Source organism: Bubalus kerabau, chromosome 12 (genome assembly GCF_029407905.1).
Source record: "Bubalus kerabau isolate K-KA32 ecotype Philippines breed swamp buffalo chromosome 12, PCC_UOA_SB_1v2, whole genome shotgun sequence".
NCBI lineage: Eukaryota > Metazoa > Chordata > Mammalia > Artiodactyla > Bovidae > Bubalus > Bubalus kerabau.
This window is the reverse complement of record NC_073635.1, coordinates 80,188,068-80,212,529: the sequence shown is the minus strand read 5'-3', so window position 1 is coordinate 80,212,529 and position 24,462 is coordinate 80,188,068. Positions and strand designations below refer to the sequence as shown.

The following is a 24,462-nucleotide window of genomic DNA, read 5'->3' as shown; positions in this document are numbered from 1 at the left end:
TATGCTCTGGCAGGGGAAGAATTCTGGTTGATTTTGATCACTTCATGGCCTCTGCACCTAGAAGAACACCTGCTGGGAGAATGGTGAGTGAATGGTCTAAAAAATATGTCATCTTAGATTCTTTTAAAGGAAACTGGAAAGGTACCAAAGGACACACTTTTTCGGTGCTAAGTTCATACTTCCCATATGACAAAAACATAGAATCCACTGGTTCACGCCTCTGGTACCTCAGCACCACCTCAAGTCGTCAAATAAGTAAAGTGCTACTGTAAAATGTTTTGGGCGATGAAATAAAAATTTGTATGTTAAGGTAAGACAAGAAAAATTTAAACATAAAATTTTCTCTGCCCATTTCGTTGTTTCCCCTCTTCTTTACTGAACTGAACTGAACTGAACTGCATCTTCGTCATGTGGTTACCCAGCCCTCCCCATCGGCAAAAATTCCTGCTCAACCACAAAGATCAATCTTTTTCCTTCTGGCGCCTGCTAGGCAACTCCTTAGATGATAACACCCTTTACTCAATCCTGTGGGGGGTCACGATGACCCCCACATACCTTGTACGTGTAGACACCTTAGGTGAACAATGCCAAGACATCATTCTCCTCAAAGATAGAGACTGATGCAGAACAGACTGGTCAGATGACCTGGGGAGATACTGGGCCACACGAAATGGAAATTCATAGCTTAAATACTTATGACCTTATTTTACTTATATTTTGACTATTTTACAAGATTATTGTTACTTGCATTACCAAATCTGTGTAAAATAAATGATGACCAGGCGACGTGAAACAACTGACCAAAAGCATATCCTCTAAGAGCCAACAGTGTGACTCCAGGCAAGGGAAGAAGCAACAAGAGGGAACCATTTCCTAGAGCAATAACGCACTAGTCAGATGGGTGCTTCAGAGGCTTGTGGCTACTGTGAACAAGGCCTAGTCCAGTAACAGCAGTGAGTAGCCTAATGATGAAATCCTCCTGACCTGGGAACGAGCATTCCTAAGAGCACTGGGGAAAGCTGGTGACGAAATGTTTCCCAAGCCTTAGTGAGTATTACGACTGAAAGGGAAGAGAGAGAATGAAGAAAGCTGCCCACCATCCAGTTCTCTAAGAATCAAATCACCAGCCGCTGCAGTTGCTGACCTATAGCACACTCTGGGAGGAACTCAAAACAAAGTTCAGGGTGAGGCACTCTGTGCTCTGGGAAAACTGACAGAGCTGGCCCTCAGACAGCTAGATATTTCAGGAGGAAATGTCATAAACTCAGGGTCTGGCATTTTCCCACACTTAGAAAAGCACTCAAATCATTAACTAAGCTATCTGTTCCTTGCAAATAGCAGCAACCTTCTGCCAAGATGCGTTCTTGATTGCATGCACCCTTCTGTCAACATCACATATGTTCTGGTCACCTCCTTCCCTCTGCAAACAGTACTCAGAGCTCCCTGGGAGACTGTCCTGGGTTATAATCCTCAGGTTGGCTCAGATAAAATTTTCCATTTCTTTCTTAGATTGACTATTGATTAAAATATAAAGAGGTTTAAGAATTTAGTTTCCTATAAATATGTGATAATCACATCACTCTATTCTAGGAGAAAATGGGGGATAAGCACAGTAAACTTTACCTAAGTTATACCTCATTACTATCAAAAGCCTTGAGAGAGTATTATGAATTACGAATAATACTTATTCATTATACTACCTTACACATTACTTTTAACTTTCATTTTCATTATCTCATGAACCCCTCTTATATTGGGACTTCTGAATGAGAATTTGGTTGAAACCCCATAGAGTTTGTGGAAAAAAACAGGCTTTAAAAATAGACCATCTGCTGGGATTTGCATGTCAAGAGGCCAGGGGAAATTCTAAGGGAGGGGTCTGGCAGGCCCACAGAGCCCAGAAGCCCCAGATCAAGCTGAGAGACCCAATGACAAGGGGTGAAGCAGTGGCAGGGGTCTTGGGCAGGCTGGGAGACAGGTCTAGGATGTTCAGATACAGTGGGAAGGAACATGTGGGCTGTGTCTGCAAAGGCCAGGTACACCCAGAACCAGAACACTCAAGCGGCAGGAACTGGGAATCCTGGCCAGCAAGAGGGCCCCAGGGGTCAGGCAACCAGAGAGTGTTCTGGATCTCTTGCAGTTGCAAGTCTGGGCCAAAGGGGATAAAGAATTTAATTTGCTGGGTGGAACCATGCGAAACTCTTGATTACAGAGAGTAAACCTCAACTGTCCTCTGGTCTTGTTTAGTGTTAGCATGAAGCCACAGCCAGCAAAGGTGAGAAACCATGACATGGCACCAGCACGCAGGTTTCTACTGATCTCCTTCTCCAGTCAACTACGGCTGAACAGAGACCCACTTGGCAAACTACACTGCTGCGGTCCTGGTGAACCAAGGTCCCAACACGTGAGAAATTTATCTGGCGGGACAGCAGGACAAACACAGGGGCCGTCACTCTGGAGGAGAGCATGACTGTCTCAAGATAAAGACGAGACAGGGGAAGAGACGCCCCCTGATACCTGGACCCCTTCACACAGACTGCATATTCACTCACGACCTGAAGAAAGCAGGCCCACTGAGGCCTCATTTATTCATTCAGTGCATGTTTACCGAACTTCCACTATGTGCCCAGCTGTGTTCTAAAGGCAGGGAGCAAAACAAAGAAAATTCCTGCTCTGAAGAACTGTTCGTTTTCCTATTCCTTCTTCTTCACTGAAAATGCTAAAGAAAGAAGGAAGGAAATTACTTATTTTATTATGCAAAGAATATGTACACAAATCAGAAGTGCCCAAAATTATTTGTGCCATTTGTAATTAATTATGAAATGACTGTCCTTTTCATGACAGAATCAAGTAGCTTTAGCACTTATTGAAAGTCTTGCTATTTTGTTCTTTGTCAAGTACAAAAGTGATTCAGATGAATTTCCCATAGCTCTCTTTTCATTTTCATTATTATTTTGAACTATCTATTTAAAACACTGGGTATCCTTCTGACTCTTGGGAATTTGAATTAGAAGAGGAACAGAATTAATTGAACTAATAATAGATTATTTGTTTTTAAGAAACTGTCTTAGAAAGCTGCTCTAAGCTTTTCCTTTCAGTAAACCATGCATCAAGAGGATGAGGTTTTCTGCATGAAGCAGAAAACTGTAAATTCCAGTGGTTTAAATACAACAGAAATTTACTTCTCTCTCATGTTAGAAATGCTCCAACCATCTTAACTGCATTCCAGGCAGTGGGGGGAAGAAAATGAGGAAGAACAAAAGGACAAAAGGCTACTTTAAGGAGACTTCCTAGAAGTCCTGCCAATAAGTATGCTTGTAGTTCACTGGCCAGGATGCCAAGATTTAGCTTGACAGCTAGACCTAGATACAAAGGCAGCTGGAAAATGTGATCTTTTAGTTGGAGGTCCTGCTGCCCCTAATAAAATGAAGGTTCTGTTAATAAGGAAAAAATACACTGGGAGACAGCTCGAATCTCTAGTACATGGCAAAAAGCCTTAATCAAACACTAAAAGGTAAATACCTTTTAATATCCCTTCCAACAAGGAGACTGTCCTCTTTTATAATTATATTCACTTTCATAAACTGATTCAAAAAACTAAAATTAAGAAGTAAATAGGTTTATGTTAAAATCTGTTTCTTACATTGGACTAAAAATAATAAAAATGAATTTAAATATCAAGAATAACTTATGCATTTACAGACAGAGATTCAACAGGGAAAAACTCAATCCTTTCTAAGACCAGGAACAAGACAAGGATGTCTATTCACCATTCTTATTTAACATTATATTAGAGGTTTTAGCTAGTGCAATAAGGCAAGAAAAATAAAATGCATAGATCAGAAAGGAAGAAAGAAAACATATAAACCAAATATATTTCCTGATGACTTGATCATATATTAACATGTGGGAAACCCTGAAGAATCCACAGAAAAGCTACCATAAATAAATAAATAAATTGCTATTGTATCCTCGAGGATACAATAGCAATATACAGAAATCAACTGCATTCCATGTACTAGCAACAAACATTTGAGACAAAACTCCAATTAAAATAGCATCAAAACCTCACAAATTATTAGAAATACATTTAATTAAAGATGTATAGGGCCTATACATTGAAAATTTTAAAATTAAAAAGGGGAATTAAAAAATTACATAGTAGACACATACTATGTTTATGAATTGGAAGATCCAATATTATTAAAATAGTTGTACTAGTTACACATTACTGAATAACAAATTATTCCAAACGCAGTGGCTTAAAACAATATGCATTTAATATTCATACAGTTTATGTGGTCAGAAATCTAGGGACTGCTTAGTTGGGTGGTTGTGGCTCAAGGTCTCTCATGAGGCTGCATTCAAGATGTCATCCTACCTATGTTCATCTGAAGTCTCGACTGGGGTTGTAGGACCAGCTTCTAAGGTAGCTCAACACCCAACTGGGAGATTAGTGCTGATTGCTGCCGGGATGCCACTGTTCTTTGCCATGTAGACCTCTCCACAGGGCTGCTTCAGGACCCTTGTGACATGGCAGCTGGCTTCCCCCAGAATGAATGATCTGAGAGAGAACAATATGGAAGCAATATGTCTTTTGTGATCCGCCCTTTGGAGTCACACTCCATCATCTCTGCCATTTTCTATTCATTGTAAGTGAATCGCTGAGTAGAGCTCACATTCTAGAAGAGGGGAATTAAGTTCCATTTCTTGAAATACAAAATAATTTGTGGCGATATTTTTAAAATCATCAAAATGGCAATCTTTCCTTCATTGATCTATAGTTTCAGTGCAATCTCAGGTTAAATTTTAACTTTTTTTTTTCTTTTTTGAAGAAAATCACAGGCTAATTTAAAAGTACATATGGAAAATCAAAGTTTCTCAAATAGATTAACCAGCTTTGAAAAAAGATGAACAAAGCTGAAATACTTGCATTACCTGATTTTAAGACTTACCACTCTCAAAAGTACTCAAACAAAGTGGTACTGGCATAAGAGTACACATATAAATCACTGAAATAGAAAAGAAAGTCAAGAAACAGACCCACACTGGTCAATTGACTCTCAATAAAGGAGCCAGGGTAATACGCCAAGAAGTCTTTTTGACAAACATTGATGGAATAATGCTAGACATTTGTATGGGAAAAAAAATACATCTCAATCCTTAACTTCACAAAAATCATACTCAAATTGGATCTCAGACCTCAATGCAATAGCAAAAACTATTACATTCTAGATGAAAACACAGGACATAATGTTTGTGACATCAGATTAGCAAGTATTTGTTAAATAAGATATCAAAAGCACAAACTATTTAAAAAACTGAGACACTGAATTAATTGAGTTTAAAACTTTTGCTTATTGAAAGAAATAGTTTAGGAAACAAAGAAGCAAGCCAAAGACTGGCACAAAATTTTTATAAAATATATCCAACAAAGGGCTTATACCCAGAATATAAAATGGGCACAAGAAAAGATGCTCAAATCACTAGTCATCAGAGAAACACAAATTAAAACCACAAGATATAACTGCACGCCAACTAGAATGACTAAAATTAAAATGGCTAACAATGCCAAGTGCTGGCAAGGAGATGGTGGAATTGGAATGTTGATATATTGATGGTGGAAATGCAAAATGGTATAGTAACCTTGTAAAATAATATGGTACCATATATTTTTCAAATGATGAATTCCAGCAATTCTACTTCTAGGCATTTACCCAAGAGAAGTAAAAACATATGTGCACACAGAAATGCGTACACAGATTCTCATAGCAATATTACTCATAATCAAACCTGGATATAATGAACAGACAAACAAATTGTGGTGTAACATACTAGGGATTGATATTTACAATAACAAGGAATGAAACAGTAATCAAAGGTAAATGGATTTCAAAAACATCATGTTAAGTGAAATAAGTAGAACATAAAAGACTTCATACTATAGGATTCAAATTATATGAGATTCTAGAAAAGGCAAAGCTGTGGTGACATAAAGAAACCAGTGGTTATCTGGGGATGGCAGGTGGGTGAGAGCAAAAGGAATGAAAAAAAATGTTTAGGGAGAAGAGACTGTTTTCTATCCTGATTGTTGTGGTAGCTATTACAAGTACCCAAATTCACCAAACTGTACACTTAAAGTTGATATATTTTATTGTATTGTAATACTTTAATGAACAACAAAAAAATTTTTTCATAAAAGTAAATGTGAAGATCTAGGAAGACTGAAATTTCTAGATATATACTTCTCATCTTAAATTTTATAAAAGAGGTGAGACTTTCACAGACTGAAACCAGTCTTTAGCAACAAAAAACTTCTGATATCTTGAAAATATTTCCAGCTAACATAAACTAACATAAGAAGACATCGATAATAAGTTATGCTGTCGTTTATAATGAATATGTCAACTTCCCTGGTGGCTCAGACAGTAAAGAATCTGCCTGCGATGCAAGAGACCCCAGTTCGATCCCTGGAGAAGGGAATGGCAACTCATTTCAGTATTCTTGCCTGGATAATCTCATGGACAGAGGAGCCTGGCGGGCTACTGTCCGTGGGGTTCACAAAGAATCAGCAAGACTGAGTGACTAAGCACGCACATAATAAATATATTAAAAATCACATGCATTGATTTTACCATAGTTCTTTCGCAGAGCTGATCATAAAGATATAAGAAAAATATCAACATAATCAGCCCCAAAGAGGAAGGAACACTGGACATTTCTATTTCAAAACAATCAGCTGAAAGACATAATCAAAACTGATTCAAGACTTCCTATCTCTTGATAGGGAAACAACGTGAAGACTCTGTGAGAAAAGGAAAAAAGCACTCTGTGTGGCAACTGCCATGTAGTCTATCAGGAATCATCAAGAATGAAAACATCTGGGTGTTTTCTTGTTGACCTCTTATCTCCATTTCTTTTCCCTTTGACCGGCAGCAGTACTGACCAAGCTTAATATATTCTACAGTATCCTTAAAGCCTTCTCAAAGCCATCCTTTACTTTGTTTTCTTTTTATTATTATTATTATTATTTACTTTACAATATTGTATTGGTTTTGCCATACATCAACATGCATCCGCCACGGGTGTACACGTGTTCCCCATCCTGAACCCCCCTTCCACCTCCCTCCCCGTACCATCCCTCTGGGTCATGCCAGTGCACCAGCCCCAGGCTTCCTGTATCCTGCATCGAACCTGGACTGTCGATTCGTTTCTTATATGATATTATACATGTTTCAATGCCATTCTTCCAAATCATCCCCCCCACCCCCAGACAGTCCAAAAGACTGTTCTATACATTTGTGTCTCTTTTGCTATTTCGCATACAGGGTTGTCATTACCATCTTTCTAAATTCCATATATATGTGCTAGTATACTGTATTGGTGTTTTCTTTCTGGCTTACTTGACTCTGTATAATAGGCTCCAGTTTCATCCACCTCATTAGAACTGATTCAAATGTATTCTTTTTTGTTTGTTTTGTTTTATTTTTAAATGGATGAGTAATACTCCATTGTGTATATGTACCACAGCTTTCTTATCCATTCATCTGCTGATGGACATCTAGGTTGCTTCCATGTCCTGGCTATTATAAACAGTGCAGCGATGAACATTGGGGTACATGTGTCTCTTTCAATTCTGGTTTCCTCGGTGTGTATGCCCACAAATGGGATTGCTGGGTCGTATGGCAGTTCTATTTCCAGTTTTTTAAGGAATCTCCACACTGTTCTCCATAGTGGCTGTACTAGTTTGCATTCCCACCAACAGTATAAGAGGGTTCCCTTTTCTCCACATCCTCTCCAGCATTTATTGCTTGTAGACTTTTGGATGGCAGCCATTCTGACTGGCATGAAATGGTACCTCATTGTGGTTTTGATTTGCATTTCTCTGATAATGAGTGATGTTGAACATTTTTTCATGTGTTTGTTAGCCATCTGTATGTCTTCTTTGGAGAAATGTCTGTTTAGTTCTTTGGCCCATTTTTTGATTGGGTCGTTTATTTTTCTGGAATTGAGCTGCAGGAGTTGCTTGTATATTTTTGAGATGAGTTGTTTGTCAGTTGCTTCATTTGTTATTATTCTCTCCCATTCTGCAGGCTGTCTTTTCACCTTGCTTATAGTTTCTTTTGTTGTGCAGAAGCTTTTAATTTTAATTAGATCCCATTTGTTTATTTTTGCTTTTATTTCCACTATTCTGGGAGGTGGGTCATAGAGGATCCTGCTGTGATGTATGTCAGAGAGTGTTTTGCCTATGTTCTCCTCTAAGAGTTTTATAGATTCTGGTCTTATGTTTAGATCTTTAATCCATTTTGAGTTTATTTTTGTGTATGGTGTTAGAAAGTGTTCTAGTTTCATTCTTTTACAAGTGGTTGACCAGTTTTCCCAGCACCACTTGTTAAAGAGATTGTCTTTTCTCCATTGTATATTCTTGCCTCCTTTGTCAAAGATAAGGTGTCCATAGGTGCGTGGGTTTATCTCTGGGCTTTCTATTTTGTTCCATCGATCTATATTTCTGTCTTTGTGCCAGTACCATACTGTCTTGATGACTGTGTCTTTGTAGTAGAGCCTGAAGTCAGGCAGGTTGATTCCTCCAGTTCCATTTTTCTTTCTCAAGATTGCTTTGGCCATTCGAGGTTTTTTGTATTTCCATACAAATTGTGAAATTATTTGTTCTAGTTCTGTGAAAAAGACCGTTGGTCGCTTGATAGGGATTGCATTGAATCTATAGATTGCTTTGGGTAGTATACTCATTTTCACTATATTCATTCTTCCGATCCATGAACATGGTATATTTCTCCATCTATTAGTTTTCTTGTACACGACAACGCCAGAGACATAAGACAATGAGTTTGTTGAAGGTGATGTTTGAGCTGCATTTTTAATCCATCATATGGAGGACCAGTTAAATAAATATCTTTGATGGTCTTAGAAGAGAAAGTACAATACAGCTACAGACCAATTTCTTCGTATTAAGAAGAAATCAGAGGCTGCCAACAGGATAATGTTTTCTTGGATATTGGTCGGCCCACAAAATTCATAATGAAGGCTGCAGGAAACTATTGGAGGTATGGGTCTTTCAGCACCTCTGGATACTTTTAAAACTTCTTTATGACCAGGATCTGCCTCCAGAATCCAGTCTCCATGGATGATGATCAGGGCCTTACCTTAGTGGGGTTGGCAAGGGAAGATCTAAGAACAGCTGGTACCTAAGTGTCTTGTGTTTGAAGCAGACATGGATCAGAGCCTTGAAATAGGCACTGGAAGGCACTGGGCCCACTGCACCACCAGAACACCTGGCCTTTGGTCCTGGCTCAATCGCCCAGCAGTTGTGCAACTTGAGCTTCAGTTTTAAAACAAGAAGCCTAGGTTCCCCACCACTGCAGAGAGTGTGTCAAGAACCTAATGAGGCGGTACACATTGACAACATTCTGACAATCACAAAGAATAGCAGTGTTTTGTTGTACAGAAATGATTATTTTGATAATACTGAATTTTATCTGAGTTTTTAGAAACTCAGCAAGTATTTCTAGAATATAGATGAAATGCCAGATGTTTTGTTAGGCACTGGGGATGATAAAGAATAATGTATAGTTTCTAAATTGAAAGGGCAGATTCAGAGAAGGCTTCAGAGTTAGAACTTAAATGAATACGATTTTCTAGGAAAAGAAGGGATCTAATGGTGAAGGAATGGAGATGGCTGGAAGAAACTGCCATATGGTTATGCAAAGCTACCTCTGAAGAGCACAGATGCTACAGCTCCAGAACCTGCATTTGAACATTGTCTCTGCTACGTATCAGCTTGTATTCTTGGCAGATAAGTTCTTTGTGCCTCAGTTTCTTTATCTATAAAATGGGGACAACAGTGTCTACAATATCAGGTTTTTAGGAGGACTAGTTAAATAAATAGTATTTGTAAAGTGCTTAGAAAAGAGCTGTGTTAGTCTGCTTTCTCTAGGTTATACGGTGATAACAAATTATCCCAAATTTCAGTTGTTTTTACAAAGGCTGTTTTTCACTCATCTTGCACGTTGGCTATAGCCCTGCTCTGTGTGTTTTCTTCATTCTGGGATCTGGGCTGAGAGAGCAACATCTATCTGGCACGTGTTTTTCTCATGACAAAATGAACAGAGCAATGGTGGGACCGCACAAGGGTGCTTAAAACTTCTGCCTGAGAGGCACCCATCACTGCTGCTCATAGTCTGGTGGCTCACGTAAGTCACAGAGTGGAGTCTGACGTTCACACGGCCCCTAGAGGCCCTGCAGAGAGGGGTTAGGGAGATGGGGCAGCAAATACGCTCAACCAACAAAACAGCAGAACAAACAATATAATCTACTACCAATGGGTGGGACATAGCATGTGCCATGGGTTTGTTAAAGAAAAATAAGTGATGACAAAGAATCTCAAGACAGCATGAGATGTCAGAGGGGTAAAGTGCTCAGCGACTCCAGAGTACAGTGTCCATGGGCTGAGAGAGGGACCTGAGGAGGCCTAACATTGAAAGGCTCTGCAAGAGGGCAAGGTTTTGCCTATAGGTAAAAGACAGGTGACAGTAATGCCAATTATATAGCTGTATCTTATGAGGCATTCTGTGCCGGTTTTTATCAAGACACTGGCATGATTTCATTTGTTCTGCACTGAACATTTAAAAGTCTACCAGTCACTCCCCGTGCAACACTTGTCTAAGACAACACTCTGTCAGCAGTGGACTGAGTTGTAACTGTTTCAACAAAGAAGAGGACAGAAGGCTTCTTTCAGTAGGTCCAGGCTACCTAGGGTCAGGATAGGGGAAGGGGGCTCAGAGAGGAAGGGAGGGAAAAGAAGGGGGAGGAAAGAGAGGGTGTGAAAGAATCAGAGAGAGAGGGGGCACTGTACAATGGACTGATAAGCACTCAGTCTGGTGGTGGGATTGTAAATACTGTGTTAATTAGAAGACGGTGAAAGCACCCTCTACATATGGCTGCTTTCTAAGGATCCACTGTCTTCTACATGAGGTTCTTTCACAAGCCCAACCCACCTCAGAGCTCGACCACCCTTGACTTCCCTCTGCAGCTTCTGTCCTCATTTTCAATGAAATGCTAAAAAATCATCTCAATCCCTCAGGTTCAACTGAAAACCTTAGGCATCGGATGATGATCTGCTATGCTGTACCCTTCCTTTGGTGAGCTGGGAGAGGAAATCTAAGGGAAGAAAGAATAAGGAAGAAGAAAAGCAAGAGTGAAGAGCAGAGAAAGATGTGAAAAGGAGCAGAATCAACACCCATCCTCATTCACCTGGGAAACAGGTCAGGGCTCCAAAACTTCCTCCAAAGAAGTTCTGATTTCCACAGTGGCTTCCGCTAGGTCCGTCAGCTTTTTTCCCTTAATGATTTATCATGGAAAGCCCATCAACATAAGGTTCTGTTTGGTGCTTTTTCTTTTACAGTTACCATCAGACAATGTTTTACTTTTTGTCTTTAAAACTCTTGTGGTGGGAAGAGAGACAGGTAATTTACTGCCCACAGATGTGCCATCCTGATTCCTTCAAGGCTGCTCAACTCTCCCCTTCCCCGCTTCTGTGACTTACAAACCCTAATAAGATGTCTATAATCTCACACCATCATGAAGTTTTTGTTTGAAAAGCTTTAAAGATTTACTCTTTAAAGATCTACACCCACTGCCTACAGAAAAAACATACAAACTCAGACCACGTCCAAGGTCCTAATGAATCTGGTATGAATCTATGTTTCTAATCTTGTTACTGGGTAGGACAGATTTTCTTTCACACTACGGTGACTTGATTGTAAGATAATCAAAGTCTGACGTACTGTACAGAGCAGGTAACAAATGCAGGAAATGGCTAGACTGTGAAAGCAACAGGCTGATGGGGAGAAGCCAGAGTCTGAGGAGGACAGGCCTGCCTCTTCACCTGCTCTCAAACAGCTTGAAAGAGGACCAAACGATGATGAAGACATGAATTATGAAAAGAGAAAACTTGGCAACAGCAGGCTCTTTCTATTTTAATCATTCCAGAATCAGCTCAGGCCTGAGACTTCAGCTTTTGAGACTTCGGGTACATCCCGGTGGTAATGACTCACTACTATGATTCAGAGGATGGCAGAAAATGAAGAAGTGCAGGGCTACAGACAGCCTGAAGGCTTTCTTCAGAACCACACAAAGAACTTAAAGTTCAATAAGTAACCAATGTTTTCTTTAAGGAAAAAAGTCTTATTAACATGTAACAAATGTAGTGGAACTGTGGAATAGAGTGACTTCCTCCAAAGAAGGTCTCCCACAAAAGACATGAAGAAGAGAAAAAAAAAAGACATGAAGAAAAGTGAGACATGAGGTGGGAATAGGACTCAAGGAGGTGCAGACTAATATTTCTGAAGTACCCACTTAAATGGAAATATTTCACTTATGTACTATATCAATTATTATACAATTCTGCCAACTTTCAAGGAAACAGTCATATTTTTAGGCATTAACTGTTGGTATTCAAAGCCAGAACGGTCAATGGAAAAACAATGTGATATTAAAATAGGTATCAATGTTACATGTGAGTAATATCAATCTTTATGCAAAACCAAATGCCCTTTATACTTTCTGGGCAGCAACTGGAATCCCCAAGGGATCACAAAACGGATCCTAGCTGTTCTGGGCAAATCAATTCATTATTTCTGCTTGAAAGCTAAACACACTTCCCTAACCCCCTCTCCAATCAGGAAAAATACTTAAGTCCTTATTCTTTTCAGCGACATCACTCCCAACCTAGCAAAATACTGTACTAGTGGAATTCACCCTCCTTCTCCTCTTTTAATCAGTGGGATACTTTTAAGCTGGGTATTCAGAAACATTTCTAATCATGACAGGATGGGTGACACAAGGAGAGAGAAAAACTGGCCTAAAGCAAAATAAATCCACCCATAACTAAATAAAATAAACCCAAAGCTGGCAGCTTTTCAGAAAAGCATGAGTAAAGGTTTTGGTTTCTATGACAGCAGATAACACATTACTTATGTTTATACAAATTCTCTTTATAAGAAAAAAAAAAGCTCTTTCTCTTAAAAACACAGATTGAAATAAAATTACTTCCTTACTACACACAGTATGTTAGGAGAACTACTGATTTCAGAGCTAAAAGGTGATCTTTTATCAACAGGTTTTCTAGTATTCCTCCAAAACACTGAATATTATCTGTGCATTTTTGGGGGGAGAGTAAAAATTTTATTTTATTTTTAGTATTTTAACATAAAAAACCCCCAAAAAACAAAAAAAGGAAGTTGCTTGATAAATATGGGGAGAGGAGGAGTCACGCTGAGCAAGAGACATCTGGGACAAGTTGTGGCTTTATGAATCTCAGACTTCGATCCTATAATCAGTGGTGTGTGAACCAAACACTCAAAAACAACACCCTCCTTTATAATTATCCTTATCTAAAATATACCATATTGTATTAAATATGTCATAATAAAAGTCTGCTTCTCTGGAAAAAGTCAGAAACAAAATATTCATTAAATTCAAAACAAGCACTAACATCTACGGTATAATGTGAAGGAAAACTGGGGTAATTATCACTGACACTAATCATTTTAAGTCAACACAATTAGTATCATCTAACTACAGTGGGATAATAATAAAGAACAAGGTTGATATGAAGATTTATCAGATTTGTGTAATGGTAGGAGGTCTGTAACCCTGGTCGAATTACTTACAATAAAGTGAAGATTGAATTGGCTCAGAGATATTTATTAATAATGGGATTATTCTAAGCTACATTCATCTGAAAATTATATTTCAAATATCGAGCAACTCAATTCACTCTTCTGAATGTTAATGTTAAAAATTTGTTAAACTTCTGATTCCTTTATGAAATCAAATCAGCCCCTTACCACCTGTTAAGCATGTGTACTAGAAAAGACTGACCACAACACACAAACTTTAGATTTTAAAAAGACTAGAAAGAGTTGAGAAATGCAACCTTCAATTCTAGAACACTGAATGTCACAAAGTGAAACTTTCTGAAGTGGTATCAGGAACTTATTTGAAAACCAGGAGTCTGCAAACAGAATAAAGAAATAAAACGGGATGTCTTAAAACAAATGAGTCACATAGTGAGTTTATATTGAAGAAGGGCTCAGACAATGACAGCAAATCAATCAACAGAAAACTAACACAATGAGATGTAATACAATAAGGTACTTGTCAAATTTTTGGAAGTTTTAGGAAAAAAAGGACTGAAGATTATCACTGTTAAGAGAAACAGAATGTATCACAAATGAAAGAGTAAATTCTCAGGCTGCTCTCATTATGAAAGCAATGAACTCTCAACTTACTGTCTTCAGGTTGGTTAAGAACCTGCCAGTCAAGCTGGCAGATCAAGTGGGGATGAGATTAGATGGGGCAGAGCCTGGCCACTGTGCCTCACACGAGCAGAATGACCCCCGGCTGTCCTTAAGTCACTACAAGTCTTAAGAACACCAGGCAGCTCAGATGGTTTGAAGACCTCACAATGGACTTCAGCTCTGCAGTCCTGAAGCCAATCTGGGCATCGGTGGAAAGTGTTTCGGGAGAGGGAAACAAAGTGACTTCAGTCCTCAGAACTGCGGCTGGAAACTGCGAGGAGTGAAGGAATAAATCGTATATGAAAAGAACAAACACAGGAGAGCATAAAGGAAGGACAGAAGTGAGCCGGCTTAAAGTAATGACCCAGTGTCCCATCATACTATTCACCCAGGAAACAAGAGTGAGTAGTGATAACTTACGTAAAATGTCTGCAGTGGAATGCACGGGGGAGGGGGGGGGGGCTGGCTTAGTTGCTAAGTCGAATCCAACTTTTGCGACCCCATGGACTGTAGCCCACCAGGCTCCTCTGTCCATGGGATTCCACAGGCAAGAATACTGGAGTGCGTTGCCATGCCCTCCTCCAGGGAATCTTCCTGACCCAGGGATCGAACCCAGGTCTCCCACATTGCAGGCAGATTCTTTACTGCCGAGCCACCAGGGAAGCCCAGTGGAATGCAAAGTTATGTCCAAATCCTTTCCCTTTGATGTTATACATATCCCTGTGAATCCAGTCTGTAACTTTCTTAGTCATTTCCAAGAAAGAAATTAAAATTATGTTCCACATATACTGCTGCTGCTGCTGCTAAGTCGCTTCAGTCGTGTCAGACTCTGTGCGACCCCATAGACGGTAGCCCACCAGGCTCCCCCGTCCCTGGGATTCTCTAGGCAAGAACACTGGAGTGGGTTGCCATTTCCTTCTCCAATGCGTGAAAGTGAGAAGTGAAAGTGAAGTCGCTCAGTCGTGTCCGACTCTTAGTGACCCCATGGACTGCAGCCCACTAGGCTCCTCCATCCATGGGATTTTCCAGGCAAGAGTACTGGAGTGGGGTGCCATTGCCTTCTCCGTCCACATATACTAGTTATAAACATATTTTTTATAGAAATCTGGGTGTTCAAATTTAAGCCATGGATGAAAAATAAAGCTCAATTTCATGCTTTAGATTCCTTCTTGATACCTCATAGAGTTGAAGACGTAAGTTAATTAAAATAAAACAAAACAATACAGAGCATGGGGATGGGGAAGATGACGCTTCTGTGTGGCACACAGATGAGACACCACCCAACCCTTCGGCTAGCTCCTCTTCCTTCTCCGGCCACGCACCCTGACGAATCTTGCATCAGTTCTCATCCACCTGACTTTCCGCTTAACCTTATTTTTCCCCTTGCATGACCAAGTCTTTTTCCGAAAGAAACAAAATCTCTCTCCCTGCTTTCGGCAAATCCGACTTCTTCATTTTCTTTTTCTGCTGTTTTCGTCCTGCTATGACCTCAACTACTGCTAATGTAATTTTAAAATAACACAGACAAGAAACTCAGCTAAAACTTTCACTAAAATTACCTTGAAAACTGAGACAATCTGGTCTCTTCTGTCTCAATGATCCATGTAACTGGCTTTTTCATCACTAAGGAAGTGGCTTTGAGATGGAATCTGACACCTGAAGACAACTGAATATAACCCATAATCTCAATATGACATTTTCCCTCAAGTTTCTTCAGGAAAGAGGGGAGGTGAGGAGGGGGAGGAAATCACACTTACAAGTCCACTTATGGCTACAATCCAGATGTAGGAACCAGAGGTGAAAAGCTATAAAAGAAAAAAAAGGCAACTAAAAATGAAATTCAACTGCCAATCACAGCATATTTACTTTTACATAATTATAGTCATTACCATTTATGTTGTCTTAATTATATATATTCTTAATCTAAACAAATGGAAGATTACCAAATACTCTGTTATATAAAGGTAAATAATATACCAATTTTTCTTTTCTTTCCTCTTCTACCAAGACCTCACTCAGCTTTTCGATAGCCTAAAACAGATTGGTTGAAACCAGCCCACTCTTATGCAAAGAAAAATAAGTGAAATTCAAGCATATTCTTGTTTACAAATGGACATTAATTGGTTTACACAAAGTAAAATGCTATATGGACAGAAATTATTAGCATTAACAACACGGAAAATATGTAGTCACCGCCCAATGCTTAGTGTCAAGTAATGACATATATTATAGCTCCTATAATTCTCTTATTTCAATTTCTGATTATTGCTACTCTAGTTTTAGATGGAAGGCGTCTGTCAGCATACAGGTCCTTGCCCAATGCTGCTCTGCTGAGCCTCTCATTCCAGTCTGGCCCAGAAAGAGTGAACCAAGTAACAGGGCTCAGAGTTTATTAATGGCAAAAGTAGTTAGAAATGGGTCTCATGAAATCTCTGCCTTTTTCAAATCATTTACATCCAAGGATTGTGTTCAGGGTTTTTTTTTTTTTTTTAAGTCATAAGACATCTCCCAAGTGTTCCTGCAAGAAAGAAAAATTCATAGCCTAGTAACAGGATAATATCGGGACAACTGGTAAAACTGGAATAAGACTGTATCAATGTTAATTTCCCAATTTTGTTAACTGAACAGCAGTTATGCAAGAGAATGACCTTATTTATAAGAAATACACTGAAATATAATATTAATACTGAAATATTTAGAGAATAAAATGAAGTCACACATGCAGATTAAAAAAAAAAAGATTTGTATCTTAGTGTTTGTTCACAATTAGATCATTAGATCATTAGATGGGGAGTTAAGCATTTCTGCTCGTAGAGAAAGAAGCAGTTCATGGCCGACATCAGTGCCAGATGAAAACCTCAAAGTTGTGCACGTTTATCAAGGACAGATAGAAAAAAAGATACATAGAAAGAAGACAGATACAAAGGTAACAGATGGCAAAGCACAGGTAAAAAGCAGTCTGACAAGCTGTGCTCTTGTGTTAGCTCATGGAGAAATGAGCAATGGCTGCAACTCTAATCCCTTGATTTAAAATTTAATCCTTTGATTGAGCGTGGATGTTTGTTCAGTGTGAATGACTTTGAAAACAACAAGAATGAGAATTACGTGGAAAATTATTTTTCTGTAGTCTTCTTCCAAAAGTACAGAGAACAGTAATACTTCCACAGCACTTGCTGTGTGTTTTTTCTCACTGCTGGCCTCTCTGAGGGGCAAGTGCTGCATCTCAAGCTACATTTTATCCTCCATGGCCCCCAGCACTGGGCATTACGTGACTGGCTCTTGAGCCCTGGGCACGTCAATGTCCCTTCACAAACGTCTTTGCTCTCCTGAGAATGACTAAAGTCAGTCAGTCACTCATCTAGCAAATGTCCCTGGTTTCAAGAAGTTGCTGAGTAACCGAGGCACAGAAACAAGTATGAAGGTTCGGAGGGGAGGGAACAGAAGTCTGGGGAATAAAAGGTTCACACTCACGTCAAGGTTGGGGAAGGGTGGGAGTCGATACTGGATGGACAAGAAGAAACCCTGGATGCCATTTATGCTAAAGAGTTCAGATTTTATCAAGAGGCCCGGGGCATCTCCACCTCTACTTTCTGCATCGACTTCTACCCCACCAAAAAAAAAAAAAGACAAAACAAAAGCACTCACAATCTCAGAAAAACCAAAGGTGGCAGTCATACAGACATATATTATTAATATTAGGAACCAACTGACTTAGTTTCTTATTACCTGTTCTGATTACCCCCCAAAACTCACTGCTACAATCTCTAAATCTTCAAATGACCATGTGAAACAGGTATCATTGTTCCCACTTTACAGGTGGGCAAATGGGGGCTCAGAAAAAGTGATGGAAAAGGAAAGTAATTACCAGGGCAAGTACTTACACCAACATCCACTTGGCTCCAAAGACTTGCCACAGTGCTGCACTGAATCCCTGCTCTACAGGTAATGAAACAAGGTCTTCTACCCTCAAAGCTGCTCTCTAACTGGAGCCAACATGAGGACCAGAGGCTTCCATGACCGGACCCAAGTATCAAGCTTGCGTATGCCATGTCAGAACTGGAACTTGGGTCTCTGCCCCTGGTCCAGGGGACTCTGCGACCACTGCATTCTGCCTTCTGTTGGAACATCTTAAAAAGAATTAAGCATGCCACTGAAAACCCTAGTAATAAGAGTAAAACATGGAAATGGGATCTTAGGTTATAAGAGTATTAGAGAGGACAAAGGGGAGTGTAAAGCTACGTAGGCTGAGAGATGAGGAATAAACATATTTCATGAAAAATGGTTGTAAAAGTGGTAAGGAAACGCCCACCCCAGATGGGCCATTGATAACACGTCAGAGCAGACAAGAGAAGGTGGAGGAAATGCTAAAGGTTAAAAGGGGAGGGAGGAGGGCCCTGTACAGTGACACTGGCATCCGGTCTGATGTGTGTGGGATAAGGAATGTTATGAGTATTGACGGATCAAAAGGCCAAGCTACATATGGTACCACAGGAAACAGCAGAATAAAAGTTTACATTAAAAGGTGTGAGTGAAAGAAAAGTGACAGGTGTAATGCTACAGGTAGAAAACTGAAAATCAAACGTATCTTCTATTCCCGGGCCTGGAGCCTAGCAGAGAGCAATCAATATTCACTGAATGTTGGTAAAGACGATCTTTTTCGATTTAAGTCAAATGGTAAGTCCACTAATGGCCATCGGGTAAAACCATGTAGCGAAAGGCGACAGTGCAATCAAGCCTGCTGCGGCATAGGAGTCATGAGGCTGGCAAAGCCTATCTGCTTCCTGCTTTAGAGCTTTATTTGTGACTCTGTATTCAATGAATCAATTTTGGCAGTGGCTTTCCACGTTCCGCCTCTGGACTGTTCTCACGTTTCCGCTTCATACTGCGATTTTTGAAAAAGTACTTACATGCAATTGTACAACAAAATTAAAATATTTTCCACCAATACAAATTACAGTGAAAGCGCTTATCAGATTTCTAAAGGCTACGAAAGTATTCTAGTACCTTATATACCTTGATGTTCTCGTTCTGTAACACTTCCTTTGAACTTTTGATACAGATCATGAAGCCAAACTTATGGGAAAAAAAAAACTTTGTTTTTCAAGGAGATCAAATGAGAAAAAGACCAAAAAAAAAAAAAAAAGAGAGAGAGAGAGAGAGACAGATCCTGGTTAAAGAAATGTGAACAGAAAAATGTATACTGTACCTGTAGTCCCAATATATAAATCAGTGTCTTGTTTGTGATGGACAACGGGCCCAGAATATGTGCCACTTGGACTCTTGGGATGGAGCAGTAAAATGGTACAAAGAGAGCAAACACAGGTGCCAGGCTATGCAAACAAATAAAAAAAAAATCACTATGGTGTAATGCTCAATTTACAACACCAACGGCAAATGAATATCTGAAGTAACACTGCTTATCGTTTTATTTCAGTCTGAAAACATGATCTTAGATACACAAGTTGGTTTCTATATGTACAACACATCCAAAATAATTTGTACATATATATAATATTTTATGAGAACTCTATCTAATCTTTGTTAACTCTCCCAAAGCGATTGCAAAGTAATGGTTTGGCATCTACTAATGAACTATCAGCACTGTGAGAAAATGTAAAGCTGATGCTATGTTTTCTTTTCATGAATGACTTGAAATCTGATGAAAGAAGCGAGACAAACCAAAATCAAGAAACGTTACAATTCATCATGGCAAAATGCAAAATCTTCATGTCAGACTTGTCCGATTACATTTCACTGTAGCACTTGACAAGGCTTGCGCTCTTGTCCTCCCTTTCTCAAATGTCTTCCTGATTTTGTCTTAAACCCTGCTTCTTGCTGGTTTACCCACGATTTCTTCCACCTCTCTTCTACCTTCTCCAGGGTTCCACTGGAGACGTTTCTCTTTGCTCTAGTCTCTCTCTGTATAATCCTAAGCCCTTCTACGCCTTCAACTAAAAAAAAATGAAGTGAGTCCCCAAGCTGTCTGACTGTCCCCTCACCTTGGCTATGAAATTCGATCTGATACCTTCAAGTTGACATACTCAAAAGTCACAAACGTGTTGCGACATGAAGACTTGCTTCTCTTGAATCCACCTCCTAATACTGCCAACAGTATTTTCTTCCCCCACAGTTCTGATCATGTCACACCCCTGGTTAAAACCCTTCCTTCCACAGGCTCCCAGTATCCAAAGAGGAAATTTCAAACATCAGCATGAACTAGCAAACCCTGTGATTCTTTCTTACCAGTGTGGTTTCCTACGACCATCCCCTTTCCCCTTCCCCTGATCTGGCCCATCCCCTCTCACCCCCTCCCCGTCCAGATGCTCCCTGGGCACCTCAGCCTCTGCTGACTACTCACTGATGCAGGTTATTCTTTCAACACAAAAGCGTCGCACCTTTCTGCTTAGGAAACTTACGCTTATGGTGCTCGACAGAGCTCAGCTCCTCTCCCCAGTGATTTCTCCAACCCTCCTGGTGGTGAGCTGCTCTCCTTTGCCCTTGAAGCTACCCCAGTTTCACTGTTTGAGTGAATCAATGAATCAATCACCTGGGCGCTGTGCGAGAGGCAGCAGGCCAGGTACAGGAGCTCCATCAACACCTCTAAGTAGGAAGCAGCCCCTAACCTCAAGGAACTAGCTCCAGGATTGCAGACACACATTCCTACCAGGGTAAGGCAGCAGACATGAGCGAGTCCTGTGGTTTGGCACACACGTAACACACATTCTTCATTAAACACTGGTTAATTTAATTAGTCTTTTATTTCCTCGTATTTTGGACGAGTGGCATCACACAAAGAAATTATTGCATCATAAGAAAAATGCAAGAACTACTTTTCACTTCCACAAAGAAATGTTCTCATTACCATTTCTGTGGAAACAACAGGTCCCTCTAGAACATTTTCCCATCTTTGATAGAGAATATGTTATTAAAAAATCATCCACTGTCCTTTCTACTCTTAAACAAAACAAAAAGCCAACACATGTTGAAAATGAGGTAGATGGCAGCACTCTGAAACTTCTTCTATTGGTACTTGCTGAATAAATGAATTTCTCTTTAAAATGGTAAAACCATACAGCAGGATTTGCCTTTTGTTTTTAAAAGTCCCTTTTCTTGCTTTATTATTTTTAATGGGATTAAAACATACAGTTTTATAGATACATTCAAACTATGGCCTATTGTTCTCTTGGTAATAATAAGAAAACCCTATTTTGGTTGCACTTGAAGTTTCTGACTAAGGAACATGTCTTTAGGTACTCAATTTATAGAAGGTCTTCTGTTTACATTTAGCAATAAAATGTAAAGAGTGAAGGTATAACAAAACATCTGAAGCAGAGTTCTTACTTGAGGGTACATTTCAATGTAAACTAAGAAATATTGATAGGAATTTTAATGACCACAGTTCATATCTTACATACCAACAGAAGAAGTTTCAAAATTCCTTAGAAGTTATTCATCACTATATAGTTTTAAATGATGACTAAATACTAAACTACACCTACCCAATATACAAAAGCATGTATTTCAGACCATGGTGTGGTACAGGCTGCTGTGTAGAAAATTTCCACTGCTATTTCTATACACACTGAGTGTTATTAGTCACTGACCAGTCTTTCTCTTTTCCTTATTTTACAACAACATTTGTTCTTTATACTGTCAACAGTAACTCAGCTTGACCTTTTCATATTGAGAACAGCTAACTTCTGGAAGCCCAATGTGGTTTAAGCATACAGGGCCGAAGTACAGAAAGGAATACACGATATAAAGGATTCATTCACTAATGTCACTAACATTTGTTGAGTATCTCCTATATACTCACAACTATGCTTGACAGAACAAATAAAATAGAAGCACTCAGGTCAGGTCACAGATGTCCATCCTATATTTTCTATGGAAAAAGGACAGTGACTCCACTTTTATAGTACAACTAAAGAAATCCTGGTAACTTTCAACAATAAAAATAAGGCTTGTGAACTCATGAAACTATCTGATAGTAAACATCAACAGCATCTCAAAGGACAATTACCCTGTCACCTTTTCTTTATACACGTGACTACTCTAATACCAAAAAGAGGGGAAATCCAGTTTGCTAGAACATTTACTTTACCTAGATACGTTCATAAAATAAAAATGCTTTACTTATCAAAAATTATTTTGAAAATTAAAAGACAAAAACCCCACCAGGATGGCTTTTCAACAAATTGAAAAACTTCTCAACAGTGTCTTCTTCAAGGCTTCTTCGATCCAATTTTTTTTTCTTTTTTCCCTTCTTTTTTACTTTTTAAATTATGAAGCATGATAACATATTTACAGGAGATTTGGAAAATACAGAACAAAGTTACATATAGTTTTACTATATATTACAATTATTTTGTAAGTAGAAAAATTAAGATTTTTGGTTGTAGTTTAAACATCAAACTGTCAAAAATTAATAGAATGAATAGACAGAAAAGTAGGATACAGCAGATCTGAAAAGCACTATGAACAACTCAACATAATTAAGATCTATACAAATTTCACACAACAGGATACAAATTCTATTCAAGTTCCCACAGACTATAAACCAGGAGACAATGGAACATATCCAGGGACATTAAACAAGGTTCAAAAATTTCATGGTATAAAGGAGTATTCAAACCAAGTTTTAAAGGAACTAGTTCTGTAAAAGTTTATCACATTGACCAATCAAATCATAAAATCTCTGTATTTCCCCCTCAGAGAATTTTTATACTAGGAGTTACCTTGGTGATCATTTAGTTCAGTACTTTTATTTTACATAGTGGCATGGAGTCCCAAAGAACTGAGGTGAGTGTTACTCTTCTATTTGACAACATTTCTCTATGCATCTTCAGCACGGTAGGGCTTATAATAACCTCAATGGAATAATACTGAGAGGCTAAAAGTCCTCAGCACTTTGACAGAATCCTGGAATGGAAGGGTCTCTGAGGGCACAGAGTCACAAATCCCTACCAAATGATTCAATTCTCTCTACAACATCCCTCCAAACAGACACCTGGTTTATGCAAGCACCTACAGAAGAGATGGACTTCCCAGGTGGCTCAGTGGTAAAGAATCCTCCTGCCAGTGCAGGAGACTCCAATTCGATCCCTGGGTCAGCAAGATCCCCAGGAGAAAGAAATGGCAACCCACCCCAGTATCCTCACCTGGAAAATCCCACGGACAGAGGAGCCTGGCGGGCTACAGTTCATGGGGTTACAAAAGAGTTGGATATGACTGAGCACACAAAAACAAAAGGCAACATGCCCTTTTTTTAAAAAAAATGATCCCAACTTTTGAGAACTGCTTTCCTATTCTGATTTGAGAGCTGTCTCCTGTGACCTCCTCTTACATGCCTTCCTTTTACCCTCTGGAGTTAGGAAGATTGACACATGCAACCTAAACCCTTTACCGTGATCATGAAGATAATGATCACATCCCTGCCAAGCCTGGACATGCTCAGTTCATTCAATCTTTTCTCCTAAGACCTGGGACCGAGCCTACACCTCCTGGGCAGGCTCTAGGTCATCCATGCCTTGGCAAAATGCAGTTTCCTGCGCTCACTGAGAATGGCTAGATCATCTCTTGTATTCTGAGAGCTCTATTTCCATTAATTTAGCCTGTAAATCAATTTGCATTTTGATATCCATGTGACACTGTTGGTTTAAACTGAGTCGATTAAAACTCGAAGGTGAACAGCACAGGTCTGTGTGCATAACAGGTGATTGTAGCTGTAAGATGCCCCTTTCAATCTCTCCCTTGTTAACATGGGTTCATGAAGTCACTGATCCAGTCGGTTGGTCCCCTGCCTAAAAACACCAACTAATCATTATACACATGCAAAAGAGCATTTTCCTCCACTCACCACAGAAACTTCTATTTCTTTCTCATTAAGCTGCTGATAAGATACAGAATGAGTAAACTACTCCCTGCACCAAGTTTCCAGACACAATTGGCAAAATTGACATTTTTCCCTTAAAACATGTTAACACTCATACTTCACACATAATATGGATACAACATCATCAGTAGCTATATTCCTTTTTTCCCCCCCGGTTACGGTTTATTTCTTCAGTCTCTTCCAAAGAATTTTTTTTAACTTAAATCTTGATAGAAAAATTTATAAAGTTCCATAGATATCAACAACTCA

At 39.3% G+C, this 24,462-nt stretch overlaps 1 protein-coding gene across 3 annotated transcripts in view; it reads right to left on the bottom strand.

Annotated features, from left to right (window-relative positions):
• Positions 1–24,462, bottom strand: part of UBAC2 (UBA domain containing 2) — a 170,492-nt gene that overhangs the window by 45,354 nt on the left and 100,676 nt on the right. For 2 of the 3 annotated variants that reach the window (XM_055542932.1, XM_055542930.1), the window contains exons 5-6: positions 19,525–19,648; positions 16,076–16,123 (exon numbers count right to left, since the gene is read on the bottom strand). In XM_055542932.1, the coding sequence (XP_055398907.1) occupies positions 16,076–16,123; positions 19,525–19,648 (172 nt within the window). The remainder of the gene's footprint in view (positions 1–16,075; positions 16,124–19,524; positions 19,649–24,462) is intronic. The other variant, XM_055542931.1, reaches the window with a different exon arrangement.